General features: G+C 39.0%; 1 protein-coding gene across 4 annotated transcripts in view; it reads right to left on the reverse strand.

Moving 5' to 3' along the window:
* Positions 1-19,942, reverse strand: part of PIK3C2G (phosphatidylinositol-4-phosphate 3-kinase catalytic subunit type 2 gamma) — a 669,174-nt gene that overhangs the window by 167,750 nt on the left and 481,482 nt on the right. For all 4 annotated transcript variants that reach the window (XM_061417725.1, XM_061417726.1, XM_061417724.1 and 1 more), the window contains 3 exons: positions 9,542-9,634; positions 7,748-7,877; positions 2,035-2,171 (listed from right to left, as the gene is read on the reverse strand). In XM_061417725.1, the coding sequence (XP_061273709.1) occupies positions 2,035-2,171; positions 7,748-7,877; positions 9,542-9,634 (360 nt within the window). The remainder of the gene's footprint in view (positions 1-2,034; positions 2,172-7,747; positions 7,878-9,541; positions 9,635-19,942) is intronic.

Here is a 19,942-nt window from a genome sequence, read left to right on the forward strand (position 1 = left end):
GACGACAAGTGTAACCGTGGTGCAACCGTGAGTGAGGCTGAGCCACACGTTTGGGCCTCCTCAGCTAGTGGCTGACCCTTGGGAAGGGAAGTCCATGTGGCTGGACTACATGCCGGGTCAGTTCCAGGTATCCCAAGTGCCTTAATTTGTCTGTCTTGATTTTCTTTACTTATAAAGATAATAAAATATGTCTTTCACATGGTACTTATGAACATTAAATGTATGTGGAAACACCTCAAACAATACAACCTCAGGGTTTGTGCCTAACTCAAGTTTCAATTTTGGGAATGGGTAAAAAATAGATTCAAGATACTTTCATCTAATTCTTTGTTATTTGAACTCCCAAACCTGTATTTTACTGTATTCCATGACTCATCTGGTAAAGAATCCGCCTGCAATGCAGGAGACCTGGGTTCAATCCCTGGATTGGGAAGATTCCCTGGAGAAGGAAAAGGCTACCCACTCCAGTATTCTGGCCTGGGGAATTCCATGGACTGTATAGTCCATGGGGTTGCAAAGAGTTGGACACGATTGAGCGACTTTCACTGACTCACTCAATCTCATAGAAGTCTGGAGTGGATTAAATCTTGGGTCTCTCTTTCCTGTCCCAGGCCAACTAGGGTGACTAAACCTCCCAGTTTGCCTAGGACTGAGGAGTTTCCTAGAATGAAGGATGTTTAGGGCTCAAGATGGTTCTGAGCAAATCTGATGCTGGCCCATATTGCATCTTTGTGTGAATCAGCATAAAGGTGTCCCTACCTCTCTAGGGGACCTAGCTGTACCAGTTCATGCTTTGGCAAGTGGGGCAAGGCCTGACTCTAGTCAACTCATTCTTTCATGTAGGAGCTCTGGTTGAGGGCAGAATCTGAACACGGTACACTGCAGGCTAGATGCCAGGGTAAAGTGGGAAAAATTTTTGTGGTCAAATGGAATATTGCATTTTGTAAATTCTGAGATATAAAAAATGAAAACTCTATTATGCATTCTGAAAATATTAAAAGAATAAGGCATGAGAAAAGAGAACTTGGCAGAAGAAAATACATTGCAAAGGAAGGAGGGGGATTTCTAGAAATTATAGATTGTGGACAAATAGGCAGAGGTAACTTAGAGAAGGTAGTTTCAAGAAGCATCATCTCATGTGAGATTGCTGTAAGAGGGGCAGCTAAGTCTCTATTGATAGCCCAGATTTTCCACCCAGAGGAAAAACCAAACACAGAAATTTTTACTGAGTTAACATATCAGTCCCTTGGACTGCAAGAAGATCAAACCAGTTAATCCTAAAGAAAATCGACCTTGAATATTCATTGGTAGGACTGATGCCAAAGCTGAAGGTCCAAATCTTTGGCCACCTAATGTGAAGAGCTGCATCACTGGAAAAGACCCTGGTGCTGGGAAAGATTGAAGGCAGGAGGAGAAGGGTGTGGCAGAGGATGAGATGGTTAGATAGCATCACCAATTCAAAGGACATGAATTTGAGCAAACTCCAGGAGACAGTGAAGGACAGGGAAGTCTAGCATATGGCAGTCCATAGGGTCAAAAAAGGGTCAGAAATGACTTAATGATTGAACAATGACAACAATATACCATTTAAACTGTGTTGTTATTACTAGGCTGATGACTGAGGAAATTAGAACTCCAGAGAACTCAAGAACTCAAGAGAACTCAAGAACTCAAGAGAACTCAATTTATTTTTTCATAATCAGAATATCTCTACCATTCTACTATATATGAAACGAGTTACCAGTCCAGGTTCGATGCACGATACTGGATGCTTGGGGATGGTGCACTGGGACGACCCAGAGGGATGGTATGGGGAGAGAGGAAGGAGGAGGGTTCAGAATGGGGAACACATGTATACCTGTGGCGGATTCATTTTGATATATGGCAAAACCAATACAATATTGTAAAGTTAAAAAATAAAATAAAATAAATAAATAAAGTGCTCTGAAAGAAAAAAAAAATCAGAATATCTAATGAGCCAGTGTATATCCTTATTTAAGTACATCATTTAAAATTAGCTACAGAAGGACAAACCTTTTCATAATCCGCCTTTAAAGGGTTATGCTGACTGAACCATTTTTTGATTGTATTTTCTTTCAGGGGTCCTATCGGTCCAAAACAGCGATGGATTTTTGCTAGGGTTACAGCATCAGGCACCATCTGCACCAACCCTGCGTGATAAAAAAGAGATTATGGAAACAGCTCTTTCTCTGCAGGATGAAGGATACTTAGGAAATGCATTTTGATCTAGGTAACGACAACAACAGTTGCTAGCATGACTTGGATTACCCCCTCACCCCACTTTTTTTCTTTTTTCAAATTTTCTTTTCTGAAGGAGTCTTACCTAGATGGTATGCCTTCTAATTTTTCCTAAATCCTGGGGAGTGATGAGGCTACTCATATTTGGTCAGATGTATCAGAAGCATCTATTTCTACTAGATGCTTAGATGTTCCATTAAAACAATAGTAGAGAGTCAATCTAGATGGTCTCCCAGAAACCTCACTGAGTCAACAGAGTAGTGAATTAATTAATGTATGGCTTCTGCATTCATTTACAGTTTAAAGGAAGACATTTATACTTGTATAACAAGCACATTTATGAAATAAGTGAATCTAATATAATCTACATGACAAATATTTCAAATATACTGTAAAATCAATGTTCAGGTTAATAAAAGCTTCACTTACCAGTTTCACTTCTAGGACTGAACAGAGTAACTCTGCAGTAAACATGTACAGAGCCACTTGCTCCTTCCTTCTCAGTCAATATTAAAGGGAAACTATGATAAATTTTTAGGGGAACATACATTGAATGAACTTCAATAGGACATTTGACCCACTAACCATCAAGGCTTCTTTTCGCTGTGTTCCTAAGGCTTTTGGAATGTAAATATTTTCAAAGCTTCTGATTTTTATTATGTACAGAATAGCAATTTAAACCCAGTATTTAAAATTCTCCTAGGAATAATGCCCCAAAAATAATCTGTAATCTACAGTTCTGTAAATAAAGTCATTGAAAGAAATTAGAGTTGAGAATTTCTAATTTCCACAATCTTTGACAGCTGCAAGAGTTGCAAACACAAATGCCCAAAGGGATCAGGGACATAAATGTAACTATATGAAAAGAGAGACAGTTAAGTTTTAAAAATTGACTGTTTTATGTCTACCTTAAAAATATTCAAATTAAACGACAAATAAGTAGATTATAGTAATGGTAGGCAGAACACTTCTCTGTGTTGGATTTGGCCAGTGGCAGCTGGTTGTAGCCTTCATCTCTCTCTCTCTCTTTTTTTTTTTTTTTTTTTTTGCGGCCTTAATCTTGTAATACTCAATAGCCCAGCCCTGGGGTGACTATTAGGCAACTACTTTGCTGGATCAGAGAGAAACTTAAAACATGGAGAGTGGGAATAGAACGCTGTAAAAAATAACATATTACAATCAGTTTGTTGAAAACAAAAAAGAAGGAAATGTAACACCCCAGAGATAAATCCTGGTCATATCTTTAATATCATTTCTCCCTCTCTGCCTGACAGTATTTGGCTCTTGTGCAGGTATTCCCTTGTGTATAGAGATAGTGAATGTAAAACTTAACATTTGATAGTAATATAATTACTTTGGAAACAGCAATATAATTCCTTTTTCCGACCCTGAAATTTTCCTTCATTCTCCCAGTTCCTCCATCTAACACTTTCTAACAGAAAACCATGGCACCTGGTTCCATGGTGCTTCATCGCCACCTCGCATTTGTTATTGTTCAGTCTCTGAGTCATATCTGACTCTTTGTGACCCCATGGACTATAGCCCACCAGGCTCCTCTGTCCATGGGATTTCCCAGGCAAGAATACTAGAGTGGGTTACCATTTCCTTCTCCAGGGGGTCTTCTTGACCTAGGAATCAAACCAGCATCTCCTGCATTGGCAGGCAATTCTTTACCACTGAGCCACCAGGGAAGGCCCTGTGCATCTGACCACACCCCAGACTAGGACGTGGATGAATGCACCCTTAGATATGGTACTGCAGCAAAGTCAGTTATGCTTCAGACCTCATTTGTCTTCAGGGAATTAATCATTGCTAAATCCCAAGTCATTTATCATAAGTCTTTCATTGCTGACTACCCAGAAAACTTTGTACCTCATTTATAACAATCATGGTGGGTAAATTCTGCCCATTAATTCAAACCATAATTTACATTTTTATACATTTTAAGCTACTGTGTATTATACACCTTTTAAACACTTCTAGCACAATTCTGTGCACATTGGGTAACATGTGTGGCTCCAATCACATAGTTCTGTAATACAGCATTTCTCAAAATTTAATGCCCATGTGTATTGCCTGAGGATCTTGTCAAAATGTAGGTTATGGTTCAGTAGGGTGGAAGTGGGACCTGAGATTCTGAATTTCTAACAAGTTCACAGATGATGTCATGTTGCTGGTCCGTAGGTCACACTTAAGTAGCAAGGTTCTTATGGAGAAAACTTTTTAAGATGATATCATACAAGCTGTGCATGCATGCTTAGTCATTAAATCATGTCTGACTCTTTGCAGCCCTATGGACTGTAGCCTGCCAGGTTCCTCTGTCCATGGGATTTCTCAGGTAATAATATTGGAGTGGGTTTCCATTTCCTTCTCCAGGGGATCTTTCTGACTTAGGGACTGAACTCACATCTCCTGCATTGGTAGATGGGTTCTTTACCACTGAGCCACCAGGGAAGCCCCTATCACAGAAGGTGAAAGTGAACTCGCTCAGTCATGTCCGACTCTTTGCAACCCCATGGACTGTAGCCTACCAGGCTCCTCCCTCCATGGGATTCTCCAGGCAAGAGTACTGGAGTGGGTTGCCATTTCCTTCTCCAGGGGATCTTCCCGACCCAGGGATTGAACCCAGGTCTCCCGCATTCCAGGCAGAGGCTTTAACCTCTGAGCCATCACAGAAAGTAGTGTTTCTCAAAAAAAAGGTGCCTGAGAAACACTAGCAGCTTTCTGTAATCATTGAGACTGAGCCTCTCCACCTTCCATTCCCCTCCCCATCCCTGCCCAGTGGAGAGCTTGATTTAGTAACCTGGCTGGATCCTAGATGTAACTGGTCCAATTTTCCTAAGTAACTTTTATCCCATCAAATCTGGAGCAAATTTGGAGCAATGAAATAAATCCTAAAGAAATTTTATCTGCTCTGATAATCTCTCCCAAAGTTCCTACAACACCATATCCCAAGTGGTCATGAGAATTAACAATAATGTTGATAAAGTTATATTAACTTGTGGCCTGGAGTATACTCTCCTTAAGACCAACAGCCCTGTTTAGGTCATTTTAGTATTCCCTAACTTACTTTGTGACAGGTGTTCCCAGTGGTTTCGCAGTAAAGAATCCAACTGCAGTGCAGGAGATGCAGGAGACATGGGTTCGATCCCTGTGTCAGGAAGATCCCCCGGAGAAGGGGGTGGCAACCTACTCCAGTATTCTTGCTTGGAGAATGCCATGGACAGAGGAGCCTGGCAGGCTACAGTCCATAGTGTCGCAAAGCGTCGGATACTAGGGACTTAGCACACATGCATATTACTTTGTGACATTTCTTGAGAACAGTAGATATTCAATAACCCTTGGAACCTGATTTAAAATGGAACCTAAATGCCTAAAAAAGACATTTGCTTTAATGGTGGCCATTTCTGTGGAAGAAGTTTTTTTCCATTATAATCTTACAACTAAAGAAATTGTTGGTAGATAGTGGGGATGGGGAAGAATAACTTGTTTGCCTAAGTATATCTCTAACTTTGGGCAAGTCTAGGGTTATTTTTGCTGAACTATTTTATGAAAGTTAAAAGTTTTAGTCTCCATTACATTCCTATGATTGTAAACAGAGAAACAAAGAGATGGAATTGAAGAAAATTCCACTGAGGCTATTGCTGTATTCAATTTCTGAATAAAAAGTAATCCGTGTGACATCAAGAAGCTCAGCTTGGGTCATCTAAGCCTTGGCTCATTCTTACCCTTTCAACATATTATGATATGAAAGAATTAGGTCATTTATGTGAGAAAAGGGAGAATAAAACTGAAGGAATAAGGATCTCTGAGTAGTAGCAGTAATAAAAGACTTTCAGGATTTAGAACGTTAGAAGTTCAGGAGTGGTACACTTGGCATGGAAACAAGGGCCCTTTTATTAGAATCAAAATAATTGGGCAGTTTGACTTGTAACAGTAACCCTGAACTATATAACTGCAAGTTAACTAGGAGATGCTTCCATGTTTAGCTTCTAAAATCTTGAATCTCAGTTGGCTGGAGGACTGAGCCTAGTGATGGGACCCCAGGAACTGGAGGGTACCTGAAGACAGTAACAGTTTTTCTTTTAAGATGATGGGTTTAAACTGTAGTTCTGTCTGAATTAAATACAACAACAACATAATCCTTTTTCCAATTCTATGATTATTTTATCCCTTTGTTTATGCAGATATATCTTCTATGCTGCTGCTGACAAGTGCTCAGTTTTGTCTGACTCTTTGCAACCCCATGGACTGTAGCCCTGCCAGGCTCCTTTGTCCATGGGGTTTTCCAGGCAAGAATACTGGAGTGGGTTGCCATTTCCTTCTCCAGGGGATCTTGCCAACCCATGGATTGAATTTGGGTCTCTTGTGTCTGCTGTACTGGCAGCAGATTCCTTAGCACTAGTATCACCTGGGAAGCCCATATCTTTTATATTTTATACCAATTAATTTAATGAAATCTTAAGTGGCAATCACCACATGTAAAAAAATTATGATACCTTAGAAATTATTTCTTCAATTTAGCATGATTGTAATTAAGTACAACTTTTACTTCTGATGTCTGCTTATTTGTGTGGATCTTCAACATTTTATTTTCATTGAAAATGTGTACATATGTAATTATATTTCCATATTAATGTCTTGGCTTTTATAAAGAGAAATGCTGAAGTAAGTTCAAAGTTTGAATACAGATCATCTTTGATTGTTGATATCACACTTTACTCAAAAGTCTTTCAGAAACTAAGTGCATGTTGATAACTTATTTAGAATTTTCAGAACTCCTTTAAGTGCTTGCAACTTTGTAAATTTTGTCTTAATTGGAAACAATTGTAATTTTTATGAATAAGCAGACCTTTCTATTATTAGCTTAAAAAAGAGAAAAAATATGAATTATTAATGTAAATAATCCTTAAAGACACTCAAAAGAATATTACAGTTAACATTTAAGTTGTCAGAATCCTGATTAATATTTAGAAGGACATTATGCTTTATATAAATCATCTTTGCTTATTGTTTTTGAAGCCAATTCTTTTTTTAAAGAAAAATGACTATGTTTGGGGCTTCCCAGGTGGTGCTAGTGGTAAAGAACCTGCCTGCCAAAGCAGATGACATAAGAGATGCAAGTCTGATTCCTGGGTTGGGAAGATCCTCTGGAGGAGGAGGAAATGGCAACCCACTCCAGTGTCCCTGCCTGGAGAATCCCATAGACAGAGAAGCCTGGCAGGCTACAGTCCATAGAGCCACAAAGAGTAAGACATGACTAAAGTGACTTTAGTCACTTGATGATATTAAATCATCTTGGCTTATTGTTTTTGAAACTAATTCTTTGTAAAAAAAAAAAAAAAGAAGAAGAAGAGGAATGACTGTGTTTAGTTCTTTGGATTTTAAAATTTGTCATCTAAAATGAAAGTTGTAGGAAGTCTGAGGGCATATTACCAATAAATGTATGAGATAAGCAATGTAAGTCAGCTTTCTAATCTATACTGACCTTGGCCTTTTCCTGTGGATAGACATCTATAAATGACCATTTGCATATCCAGGCCCTCCTGCAGCCAAATATTGTCCATCACTTGAATAATCTGCAGAACAAGCATATCCTGACGGAGATCATCTCCAGCCTGTTAGAAACAAAATTATAGACTCTGGGTTTCTTCTTGAATTCCATTGAAAGTTTTCAACAACTCAGTATATGTCATTTCCTTCTCTGAATAACTTTCCAGCCTGACTTAGGGTGGTTTCAGTTGTTCTTTTAGCACTAAGAGTACCCCGTGTTTCTGATAGAAGATCAAAGAAAACAAGAGCTTTCTTTTAAATGATTATAGAAGCTTCAGCCATCAAATTAGAAGTGTCTTGGAATGTTGTTCCCTGATAACAATCTTTCAATTTACTATCCATGTGCAGCCTCTTAACCTCAAAGTCTGGTGAAGAGAGGCTAGACAAACGTTCATCCAAATTTCAAACTCAGCCAAGTGACATCTCTTTCAAAGGGAAATATATTTGGTGTGCTACAAGTTTATACACTGATACACATTTATATTACCTGGAGCTTCTTGACTGGGAGTATAAATAGCACATATATGATTCATCAGACTTTGACTTCTTGGCTCTCTTATTTTGAAGGCAGTTACAAAGTTTTCAGAATAAATGGCCTTTGATAACAAGAAATCATAAAGGGGTGATTTTCTAGCATAGGTGAAGGAAATGGAAAATGTCCAAAGGGGAAGGACAGTTCTATGCTGTTAACTACTAAGAGGCTCAGTTTTGAAAACGCTTTCTAAATTATATTCAGAAGACTGTGTGCCACGATGAGATTCTGTGTGGTTCTTTTTCCTTCACCAAAAATGCAGTGCTGGGGGAACTCTTAATGCTTGAGGTTACACAGATCACAGCAAAAATATGGGTGTGGAAAATCCCATGGATGAAGGAGCCTGATAGGCTGCAATCCATGGGGTCGCGAAGAGTCGGGCACAACCGAGCGACTTCACTTTCACTTTTCACTTTCATGCATTGGAGAAGGAAATGGCAACCCACTCCAGTATTCTTGTCTGGAGAATCCCAGGGACAGAGGAGCCTGGTGGGCTGCCGTCTATGGGGTCGCACAGAGTCAGACACGACTGAAGCGATTTAGCAGCAGCAATAAGTGTGATCCTTAAACTAGTCAGAATTGAATACAAATTCCACTCTGAGACCTTGTTTTCTGGTTTGGCTGAGTCATTTAACACATTAATAGAATGACCGGCAAATATTTCCTTTATTCTTACTGAACTGTATGTAACTTTTTACTCTACTGTGCCATGGGATTCATGATAAAGCCTGATATGGCCCATATTTATGTTTTATTATAAAAGAAGACAACAACCCAAATTACTAAAATAAGCAAGTGCTCACTAAGAAGAATTTTATGTTAAATCATATCATTTGAGTTGCAGCTGATTTTGATTCAAATTTAATATGGAGGCCAAAAGAAGACTTTCCCCTCTAGAAACTTAGCACAATTCTGTTTTCTGTACTAGTCAAAGGTGATCATACAATTTCATTTATTGAAACATACCTCCCGGAGTTTTGCACTGAAGATTCATTGGCTTTGAGCCAGTAATGTTGGATTTACTGCCAATCATAGTAGGGCATGTACTATAATTCTGTGAAAATGTGGAATCGAAAATAACTGGCAGCTTCTGTGCTGTTGCCAGAGGAATAGAGCTATACTAATTTATTTTTCTGAGTAATAAATCAATAGTCCTATCTATGGGATCAATTCGATGTTTCAGGAGAGCTACTGTACCTTAAAAATGACACTGATGTTTTTGCCCATTGGATTGGCATTAATGAAGGTAATCTTCAACGGCAAAGCATTAGATGTGAAATATGAACATGCCTACAGGACAAAAGCAAGAGAAATATGGTGAGCAAAATAAAGCAAAGAGAACAGTTTGAAATCATGGCCCCAGCGGAATCTGTTATACGAGCAAATATAACACATATGAATAATTTTTACACTTTGAAACAAAGAAACATATTTATTAAAAAAAAAAAAAGACTTTAGTCTACCAACCAAAGCCTTCATTTGTAAACTAAAAAGCCAGCTTTTCAGCAGGTTATAAATCTTCAAGGACATTTTTTCCTCACTAAGCAGTGATGGTGTGGAGGGGGTTGAAATAATCTAAGTAGTATGTGGGTATTGTGCTTTTGCTGGTTGGTTAATATCTAAAAGATGAAATTGCTATTTAAAAAAATATATTTCCTTTTCATTCTTTCTGCCCAAGAGCATATTTTAAAGAAACATGGATACAGAGTTAAGAAAGACCTGAATACAAATTTGGACTCTGATACAGAGGGAAGTGGGCTTCCCAGGTGGCTCTAGAGGTAAAGAACATGCCTGCCAATGCAGGAGACATAAGAGATGTGGGTTTGATCCCTGGGTTAGGAAGATCCCTTGGAGGAGGGCATGGCAACCCACTCCAGTATTCTTGCCAGGAGAATCTCTTGGACAGAGGAGTCTGGCAGGCTACAATCCATAGGGTTTCAGAGTCAGACATGATTGGAGTGACTTAGCATGCACACAGAGTATGAAGTAAGCCATAAAGAAAAACAAATATTTTGAATTAACACATATATATGGAATCTAGCCAATCCAGCCAATCCATCCTAAAGGAAATTAGTCCTGAATATTCATTGGAAGGACTGATGTTGAAGCTGAAACTCCAATACTTTGCCCACCTGATGCGAACTGACTCATTTGAAATGACCCTGATGCTGGGAAAGATTGAAGGCAGGAGGGGAAGGGGATGACAGAGGACGAGATGGTTGGATGGCATCACTGACTCAATGGACATGAGTTTGAGCAAGCTCCAGGAGTCGGTGATGGACAGGGAAGCCTGAGTGCTGCAGTGCATGGAATTGCACAGTTGGACATGACTGAGTGACTGAACTGAACTGATGGAATCTACAAAAATGGTACTGATGAACCTTTTGGCTGAGCAGGAATAGAGACATAATTGTTGAGAACAGACCTGTGGACACAGTGGAGGAGGAAGAGGGTGAGAAAAAGGAAAGAGTAGCACTGATATACACACTACCACGTGTAAAATAGAAAGCTAGTGGGAAGTTTCTGTATAACAGAGAAGAGAGCTCAGCATGTTGCTCCGTGACAACATAGAGGGTAGGATGGGGAGGTGGGAGGGAGGTTCAACAACAATATGTATGTTGTTGTTGTTTAGTTTCTGAGTCATGTCCAACTCTTTGTGACCCCATGGACTGTAGCCCTCCAGGCTCCTTTGTTCATGGGCTTTTCGAGGCAGGAATACTGGAGTAGGTTGCCATTTCTTTCTGTAGACAGTTTACCTGACCCAGGGATCAAACCTGTGTCTCCTGCTTGGCAGGCAAATTCCTTAGTACTCAGCCAACTTGGAAGCCTGAATACACACACACAGATACACACACACATCAGTTCAGTTCAGTCACTCAGTTGTGTCCGACTCTTTGCGATCCCATGAATCGCAGCACGCCAGGCCTCCCTGTCCATCACCAACTCCTGGAGTTTACTCAAACTCATGTCCACTGAGTCAGTGATGCCATCCAACCATCTCATCTTTTGTCGTCCCCTTCTTCTCCTGCCCTCAATCTTTCCCAGCATCAGAGTCTTTTCCAATGAGTCAGTTCTTTGCATCAGGTGGCCAGAGTATTGGAGTTTCAGCTTCAACATCAGTCCTTCCAGTGAACACCCAGGACTGATTTCTTTTAGGACGGACTGGTTGGATCTCCTTGCAGTCCAAGGGACTCTCAAGAGTCTTCTCCAACACCACAGTTCAAAAGCATCAATTCTTCGGTGCTCAGCTTTCTTTATAGTCCAACTCTTACATCCATACATGACTACTGGACAAACCATAGCTTTGACAAAACGGAACTTTGTTGGCAAAGTAATGTCTCTGCTTTTTAATATCCTTTCTAGGTTGGTTGTAACTTTTCTTCCAATAAGTAAGCGTCCTTTAATTTCATGGTTGCAGTCACCATCTGCAGTGATTTTGGAGCCCCAAAAGTAAAGTCTTTCAGTGTTTCCATTGTTTCCCATTTATTTGCCATGAAGTGATGGGACTGGATGTCATGATCTTAGTTTTCTTAATGTTGAGTTCTAAGCCAACTTTTTCACTCTCCAATTTTACTTTCATCAAGAGGCTCTTTAGTTCTTCACTTTCTGCCATAAGCGTGGTGTCATCTGCATATGTGAGGTTACTGTTTCTCCCAGGAATCTTGATTCCAGCTTGTGCTTCATCCAGCCTGTCGTGTCACATGATGTACTCTGCATGTAAGTTAAATAGGTGGGGTGAAAATATACAGCCTTGAAAATATACCGCCTTGATGTATTCTTTTCCCAATTTGGAAACAGTCTGTTGTTCCATGTCCAGTTCTAACTGTTGCTTCTTGACTTGCATGCGGATTTCTCAGAAGGCAGGTCAGATGGTCTGGTATTTCGATCTCTTGAAGAATTTTCTACGGTTTGTTGTGGTCCACACAAGGGCTTTGACGTAGTCAAAAAAGCAGAAGTAGATGTTTTTCTGGAACTCTCTTGCTTTTTCAATGATCCAGTGGATGTTGGCAATTTGATCTTTGGTTCCTTTGCCTTTTCTAAATCCAGCTTGAACGTGTGGAAGTTCATGGTTCACATACTGTTGCAGACTGACTTGGAGAATTTTGAGCATTACTTTGCTAATGTGTGAGATGAGTGCAATTGTATGGTAGTGTGAGCATTCTTTGGCATTATCTTTTCTTTGGGATTGGAATGAAAACTGACCTTTTGCAGTCCTGTGGCCACTGCTGAGTTTTTCAAATTTGCTGACATATTGAGTGCAACACTTTCATAGCATCATCTTTTAGGATTTGAAATACCTCAACTGGAATTCCGTCACCTCCACTAGCTTTGTTCGTAGTGATGCTTCCTAAGGCCCACTTGACTTCACATTCCAGGATGCCTGGCTCTAGGTGAGTGATCACACCATTGTGGTTATCTGGGTCATGAAGATCTTTTTTGTTCTTCTGTGTATTTTTGCCACTTCTTAATATCTTCTGCTTCTGTTAGGTCCATACCATTTCTGTCCTATATTGTGCCTATTTTTGAATGAAATTTTCCCTTGGTATCTGTACTTTTCTTGAAGAGATCTCTGCTGCTGCTGCTGCTGCTAAGTTGCTTCAGTGTCCGACTCTGTGCGACCCCATAGACAGCAACCCATCAGGCTCCACCGTCCCTGGGATTCTCCAGGCAAGAACACTGGAGCAGATTGCCATTTCCTTCTCCAATGCAGGAAAGTGAAAAGTGAAAGTGAAGTCGCTCAGTCATGTCTGACTCTTAGCGACCCCATGGACTGAAGCCTACCAGCCTCCTCCGTCCATGGGATTTTCCAGGTAAGAGTACTGGAGTGTAGTGTCATTGCCTTCTCCGAAAGAGATCTCTAGTCTTTCCCATTCTATTATTTTCCTTTATTTATTTTTTAAAATTAATTTTTTATTGAAGGATAGTTGCTTTACAGAATTTTGTTGTTTTCTGTCAAACCTCAAAATGAGTCAGCCATTAGTTTACATATATCCCCTCCCTTTTGAAACTCCCTCCCATTTCCCTCCCCATCCCACCCCTCTAGTTTGATACAGAGCCCCTGTTTGAGTTTCCTGAGCCATACCAAATTCCTGTTGGCCATCTATTTTACACATGGTAAATTAAGTTTCCATGTCACTCTATCCATACATCTTACCCTCTCCTCCCCTCTCCCCATGTCCATAAGTCTATTCCCTATGTCTGTTTCTCCATTGTTGCCCTGTAAATAAATTCTTCAGTACCATTTTTCTAGATTCCATATATATGTGTTAGAATACAGTATTTATCTTTCTCTCTCAGACTCACTTCACTCTATATAACAGGTTCTAGGTTCATCCACCTCATTAGAACTGACTCAAATGTGTTCTTTTTTATGGCTGAGTAATATTCCATTGTATATATGTACCACAACTTCTTTATCCATTCATCTAGGTTGCTTCCATGTTCTACCTATTGTAAATAGTGCTATAATGAATAATGGGATACATGTGTCTTTTTCAAGTTTGGTTTCCTTAGGGTATATGCCTAGGAGTAGGATTGCTGAGTCATATGGTGGTTTTTTCCTAGCTTTTTAAGGAATCTCCATGCCATCTTCCATAGTGGCTGTATCAGTATACATTCCCACAAATAGTGCAAGAGTGTTCCCTTTTCTCCACATCCTCTCTAGTATTTATTGTTTGTAGACTTGATGATGGCCATTCTGATCGGTGTGAGGTGATATGTCATTATAGTTTTGATTTGCATTTCTCTAATAATGAGTGACGTTGACCATCATTTCACGTGTTTGATAGCCATCTGTATGTCCTCTTTGGCAAAATGTCTGTTTGGGTCTTTTTCCCACTTTTTGATTGGATTGTTTGTTTTTCTGGTATTGAGTTGTATGAGCTGCTTGTATATTTTGGAGATTAATCCTTTGTCAGCTGTTTCATTTGCTATTATTTTCTCCCATTCTGAGGGTTTTCTTTTCATCCTGATTATAGTTTCCTTTGCTGTGCAAAAGCTTTTAAATTTAATCAGGTCCCACTTGTTTACTTTTGTTTTTATTTCCATTATCTAGGAGGTGGGTCATAGAGGATCTTGCTTTGATTTATATCATCGACTGTTCAGCCTAAGTTTTCCTCTAAGAGTTTTATAGTTTCTGGTCTTACATTTAGGTCTTTAACCCATTTTGAGTTTATCTTTGTGTATGGTGTTAGGAAGTGTTATAATTTCATTCTTTTATATGTAGCTGTCCAGTTTTCCCAGCACCATTTACTGAAGATGCTGTCTTTGCTCCATTGTATATTTTTGCCTTCATTGTCAAAAATAAGGTACCCATAGATGCATGGGTTTATTTCTGGGCTTTCTGTCTTGTTCCAGTGGGCTACCTTTCTGTTTTTGTGCCAGTACCATACTGTCTTGATGAGTGTAGCTTTGTAGTATAACCTGAGGTCAGGAAGGTTGATTCCTCCAGCTGCATCCTTCTTTCTCAAGACTACTTTGGCTATGTGGGGTCTTTTGTGTTTCCATATGAATTTTGAATTTTTTTGTTCTAGTTTTGTGAAAAATGCAGGTAATTTGATAGAGATTGCATTTAATCTGTAGATTGCATTTAGTAGTATAGTCATTTTCACAATATGATTTTGAAAAATATGATTCTTCCTACCCAGGAACGTGGAATATCTCTCCATCTGTTTATGTCATCTTTGATTTCCTTCATTAGTGTCTTATAATTTTATGTATACAGTTCTTTCTTCTCCTTAAGTAAGTTTATTACTAGATTTTTAATTCTCTCTGTTGCAGTGGTGAATGGGATTGATTCCTTAATTGCTCTTTCTGATTTTTCATTGTTAGTATATAGAAATGCAAGTGATTTCTGTGTACTTATTTTGTATCCTGCAACTTTGCCAAATTCACTGGTTATCTCTAGTAATTTTCTGGTACTATTCTTAGAGTTTTCTATGTATAGTATCATGTCATCTGCAAATGGTGAGAGCTTTACTTCTTTTTTTCTGATCTGCATTCCTTTTATTTCTTTTTGTTCTCTGATTGCTGTAGCTGGAACTTCCAGAAATATGTCTAATAACAGTGGTGAAAGTGGACACCCTTGTCTTGTTCCTGATCTTCAGTTCAGTTTAGTTCAGTCGCTCAGTCGTGTCCGACTCTTTGCGACCCCATGAATCGCAGCACGCCAGGCCTCCCTGTCCATCACCAACTCCTGGAGTTCACCCAGACTCACATCCATCGAGTCAGTGATGCCATCCAGCCATCTCATCCTCTGTCATTCCCTTCTCCTCCTGTCCCCAATCCCTCCCAGCATCAGAGTCTTTTCCAATGAGTCAACTCTTCACATGAGGTGGCCAAAGTACTGGAGTTTCAGCTTTAACATCATTCCTTCCAAAGAAATCCCAGGGCTGATCTCCTTCAGAATGGACTGGTTGGATCTCCTTGCAGTCCAAGGGACTCTCAAGAGTCTTCTCCAACACCACAGTTCAAAAGCATCAATTCTTTGGCACTCAGCTTTCTTCACAATCCTAATCTTAGGGGAAATGTTTTCAGTTTTTCACCATTGAGAATAATGTTTGCTGCTGCTGCTAAGTTGCTTCAGTCATGTCCGACTCTGTGAGACCCCCATGGACTATACAGTCCATGGAATTCTCCAGGCCAGAATACTGGAGTGGGTAGCCTTTCCCTTCTCCAGCGGATCTTCCCAACCCAGGAATAGAACCCAGGTCTCCCACATTGCGGATGGAAGCTTTACCAGCTGAGCCACAAGGGAAGTCCAAAAGTGGATATGTCTCCTTCGAGCTGGAGTTGAACCAGCGACCTACGGATGTCTCTCAGTTAGAGTGTCAACTACAATCCTCCGCTCTACTAACTGAGCTTTTGAAAGGACTTAGGGAAAAGGAAAGACACAGTGTTTGCTGTAGGCTTATCATATATGGCCTTTACTGTGTTATGGTAGGTTCCTTCTATGCCCATTTTTTAAGAGTTTTAAAACATAAATAGGTGCTGAATTTTGTTCAAGGCTTTTCCTGCTTCTATTGAGAGGATGGTATAGAAGCAGATTTGTCTTTCAATTTGTTAATATGGTGTGTCACATTCATTGATTTCTGTATATTGAAGAATCCTTGCATCCCTGAAATAAATCCAACTTGATCATGGTGTATGAGCTTTTTGATGTATTGCTGAATTCTGTTTGCTAAAATTGTGTTGAGGATTTTTGCATCTATGTTCATCAGTGATATTGGCCTGTCATTTTCTTTTCTTGTGTTTCCTTTGTCTGGTTTTGGTATCAGGGTGATTTTGACCTCATAGAATGAATTGGGAAGTGTTCCTTCCTCTGCAATTTTTTGAAAGAGTTTTAAAAGGATAGGCATTAGATCTTCTCTAAATGTTTGATAGAATTCTCCTGTAAAGCCATCTGGTCCTGAACTTTTGTTTTTGGGGAGAGTTTTTGATCACAGCTTTAATATCAGTGCTTGAAATTGGGTTGTTCAAAATTTCTATTTCTTCCTGATTCAGTTTTGGAAGACCGAACATTTCTAAGAATCTGTCCATTTCTTCCAGGTTATCTATTTTATTACCATATAGTTGTTCATAATAGTCCCTTATAATCCTTTGTATTTCCGCATTGTCTGTTGTAACCTCTCCTTTTTCATTTCTAATTTTGTTGATTTGATTCTTCTCTCTTTTTCTCTTGATGAGTCTGGCTAAGGGTTTGTCAATTTTGTTTATCTTCTCAAAGAACCAGCTTTTAGTTTTATTGATCTCTACTGTTGTTTCTTTCATGTCTTTTTCATTTATTTCTTCTCAGATCTTTATGATTCTTTCCTTCTGCTAATTTTTTTTTCTTCTTCTTTTTCCAGTTGCTTTAGGTATAAAGTTAGGTTGTCTATTTAATGTTTTTCTTGTTTCTTGAGGTAGGATTGTATTGCAATAAACTTCCCTGTTAGAACCACTTTTGCTGCATCCCTTAGGTTTGAGTTGTCATGTTCTCATTGTCATTTGTTTCTAAAAAAAATTTTTTTATTTCCCTTTTGATTTCTTCATTAACCTGTAGTTATTTGGAAATGTGTTGTTTAATCTCCATGTGTTTGTGTTTCTTACAGTTTTTTTCTTGTAATTAGTATCTAGTCTCATAGTGTTGTGGTTGGAGAAGATGCTTGATATGATTTCAATTTTCTTAAATTTACTGAGGTTTGATTTGTGACCCAAGTCTATCCTGGAGAATGTTCCATGTGTACTTGAAAAGAAGGTGTATTCTTTTGCATTTGGATGGAATGTCTTGAAGATATCAATGAGATCCATTTCATCTAATGTATCATTGAAGACTTGTGTTTCCTTATTAATTTTCTGTTTTGATCATCTGTCCATTGGTGTGAGTGGGGTGTTAAAGTCTCCCACTATTATTGTGTTACTGTCGATTTCTCCTTTTATGTCTGTTCGTGTTTGTCTTATGTATTGAGGTGTTCCTATGTTGGGTGCGTAGATATTTACAATTGTTATGTCTTCCTCTTGGATTGATCTCTTGATCATTAGGTACTGTCCTTCCTTATCTATTGTAATCTTCTTTATTTTAGGGTTTATTTTGTCTGGCATGGGGATTGCTAGTCCAGCTTTCTTTTGCTTCCCATTTGCATGGAATGCATTTTTCCATCCTCTCACTTTCAGTCTATATGTGTCTTTAGGTCTGATGTGGGTTTCTTGTAGACAGCATATATATGGATCTTGTTTTGTATCCTTTCAGCCAGTCTGTGTATTTTGGTTTTAGCATTTAATCCACTTACATTTAAAGTAATTATTGATATATATATATATGCTCCTATTGCCATTTTCTAATTGTTTGGGGTTGATTTTGTAGATCTTTCTCCTTCTCTTGTATTTCTTGACTATATAAGTCGGTTTAACATTTGTTGTAAAGCTGGTTTGGTGATATTGAATTCTCTTAACTTTTTCTTTTCTGCAAAGCTTTTTATTTCTCCATCAATTTTCAATGAGATCCTTGGTTGGTACAGTAATTTTGGTTGTAGATTTTTCCCATTCAGTATTTTAAATATATCCTGCCATTTCCTTCTGGCCTGCAGAGTTTCTGCTGAAAGATCAGCTTTAAGCATGTGTGGTTTCCCTTGTATTTTACTTGTTCTAATCCCTTGAATTTATTTGTTTACTCGTTGCTTCTCCCTTGCTGCCTCTTCCTTTAATATTCTTTCTTTGTGTTTAGTCTTGTTAGTTTGATTAGTATGCTTCTTGGTGTGTTTCTTCTTGGGTTTATCCTGTATGGGACTCTTTGTTCCTCTTGGACTTGATTGGCTATTTCCTTTGCCATGTTGGGGAAATTTTCAACTATAATCTCTTCAAAAATTTTCTCATACCCTCTTTTTCTCTCTTCTTCTTCTGGGACCCTTATAATTTGAATGTTGGTGCATTTGATATGTTCCCAGAGGTCTCTGAGACTATCCTCAGTTCTTTTCATTCCTTTTACTTTATTCTGGTCTTAAGATGTTATTTTCACCATTTTTTCTTCCAACTCACCGATTTGTTCTTCTGCGTCAGATATTCTGCTATTGATTCCTTCTAGAATAATTTTAATTTCAGTAATTGTGTTGTTTGTCTCTGTATGCTTATTCTTTAATTCTTCTAGGTCTTTGTTAATTGATTCTTGCATGTTCTCTGTTTTGTTTTCAGGGTTTTTGCTCATCTTTACTGCTATAATTCTGAATTCTTCTTTTTCAGGTAATTTCCCCATTTCCTCTTCGTTTATTTGGACTTCTGTGTTTCTAGTTTGTGCCTTCATTTGTGCAGTATTTCTCTGCCTTTTCAGTTTTTCTTTAAAGTTATTGTATTTGATGTCTCCTTTTCCCAGGCTTCGAGGAAACTTGAATTCTTTCCTTGAAGAAGGTTGAATTCTTTCTTCCTTTTTATTTCTGCCCTCCTAAGGTTGGTCCAGTGGTTGTGTGAGCTTCATATAGGGTGAGATTTGTGCTGAGTTTTTGTTTGTTTGTTTGTTTTTCCTCTGATAGGCAAGGCTGAGTGAGGTGGTACTCCTGTCTGCTGATGATTTGGTTTGCATTTTTATTTTGTTTGTTGTTTAGATGAGGCATTCTTCACGGGGTGCTACTGGTGGTTGGGTGATGCCAGGTCTTGTATTCCAGTGGTTTCCTTTGTGTGAGTTCTCTCTATTTGATACTCCCTAGGGTTAGTTCTTCTGGTAGTCTAGGGTCTTGGAGTCAGTGCTCCCACTCCAAAGAGTCAGGGTTTGATCTCTGTTGTGGCACATCTCATTTATGTGATGAATTGCCTATGCCTGTTAGTGGCTCAACAACCTGGTTATTTAGTTATTTTAGAGCTCTCAGTCTACCTCCTTGATTTATTGTCCTGGGAAATACCAATACATTCCAAGACCAGAGTAATATCTCTATATGTATCTAACTGTGAGGCCCCACCTGTTGTTCTGCACATCTCTGGGCACCGTGCACATTTCCCCCTGATCTCAGAACACAGCTCCCATGTATTTTCCTCTATTTCTTTGCATTGATCACTGAGGAAGGCTTTCTTATCTCTCCTTGCTATTGTTTGGAACTCCATTCAAATGGGTATATCTTTCCTTTTCTCCTTTGC

The sequence above is a fragment of the Bos javanicus genome, chromosome 5 (genome assembly GCF_032452875.1).
Source record: "Bos javanicus breed banteng chromosome 5, ARS-OSU_banteng_1.0, whole genome shotgun sequence".
In the NCBI taxonomy this organism is placed as follows: Eukaryota; Metazoa; Chordata; class Mammalia; order Artiodactyla; family Bovidae; genus Bos; species Bos javanicus.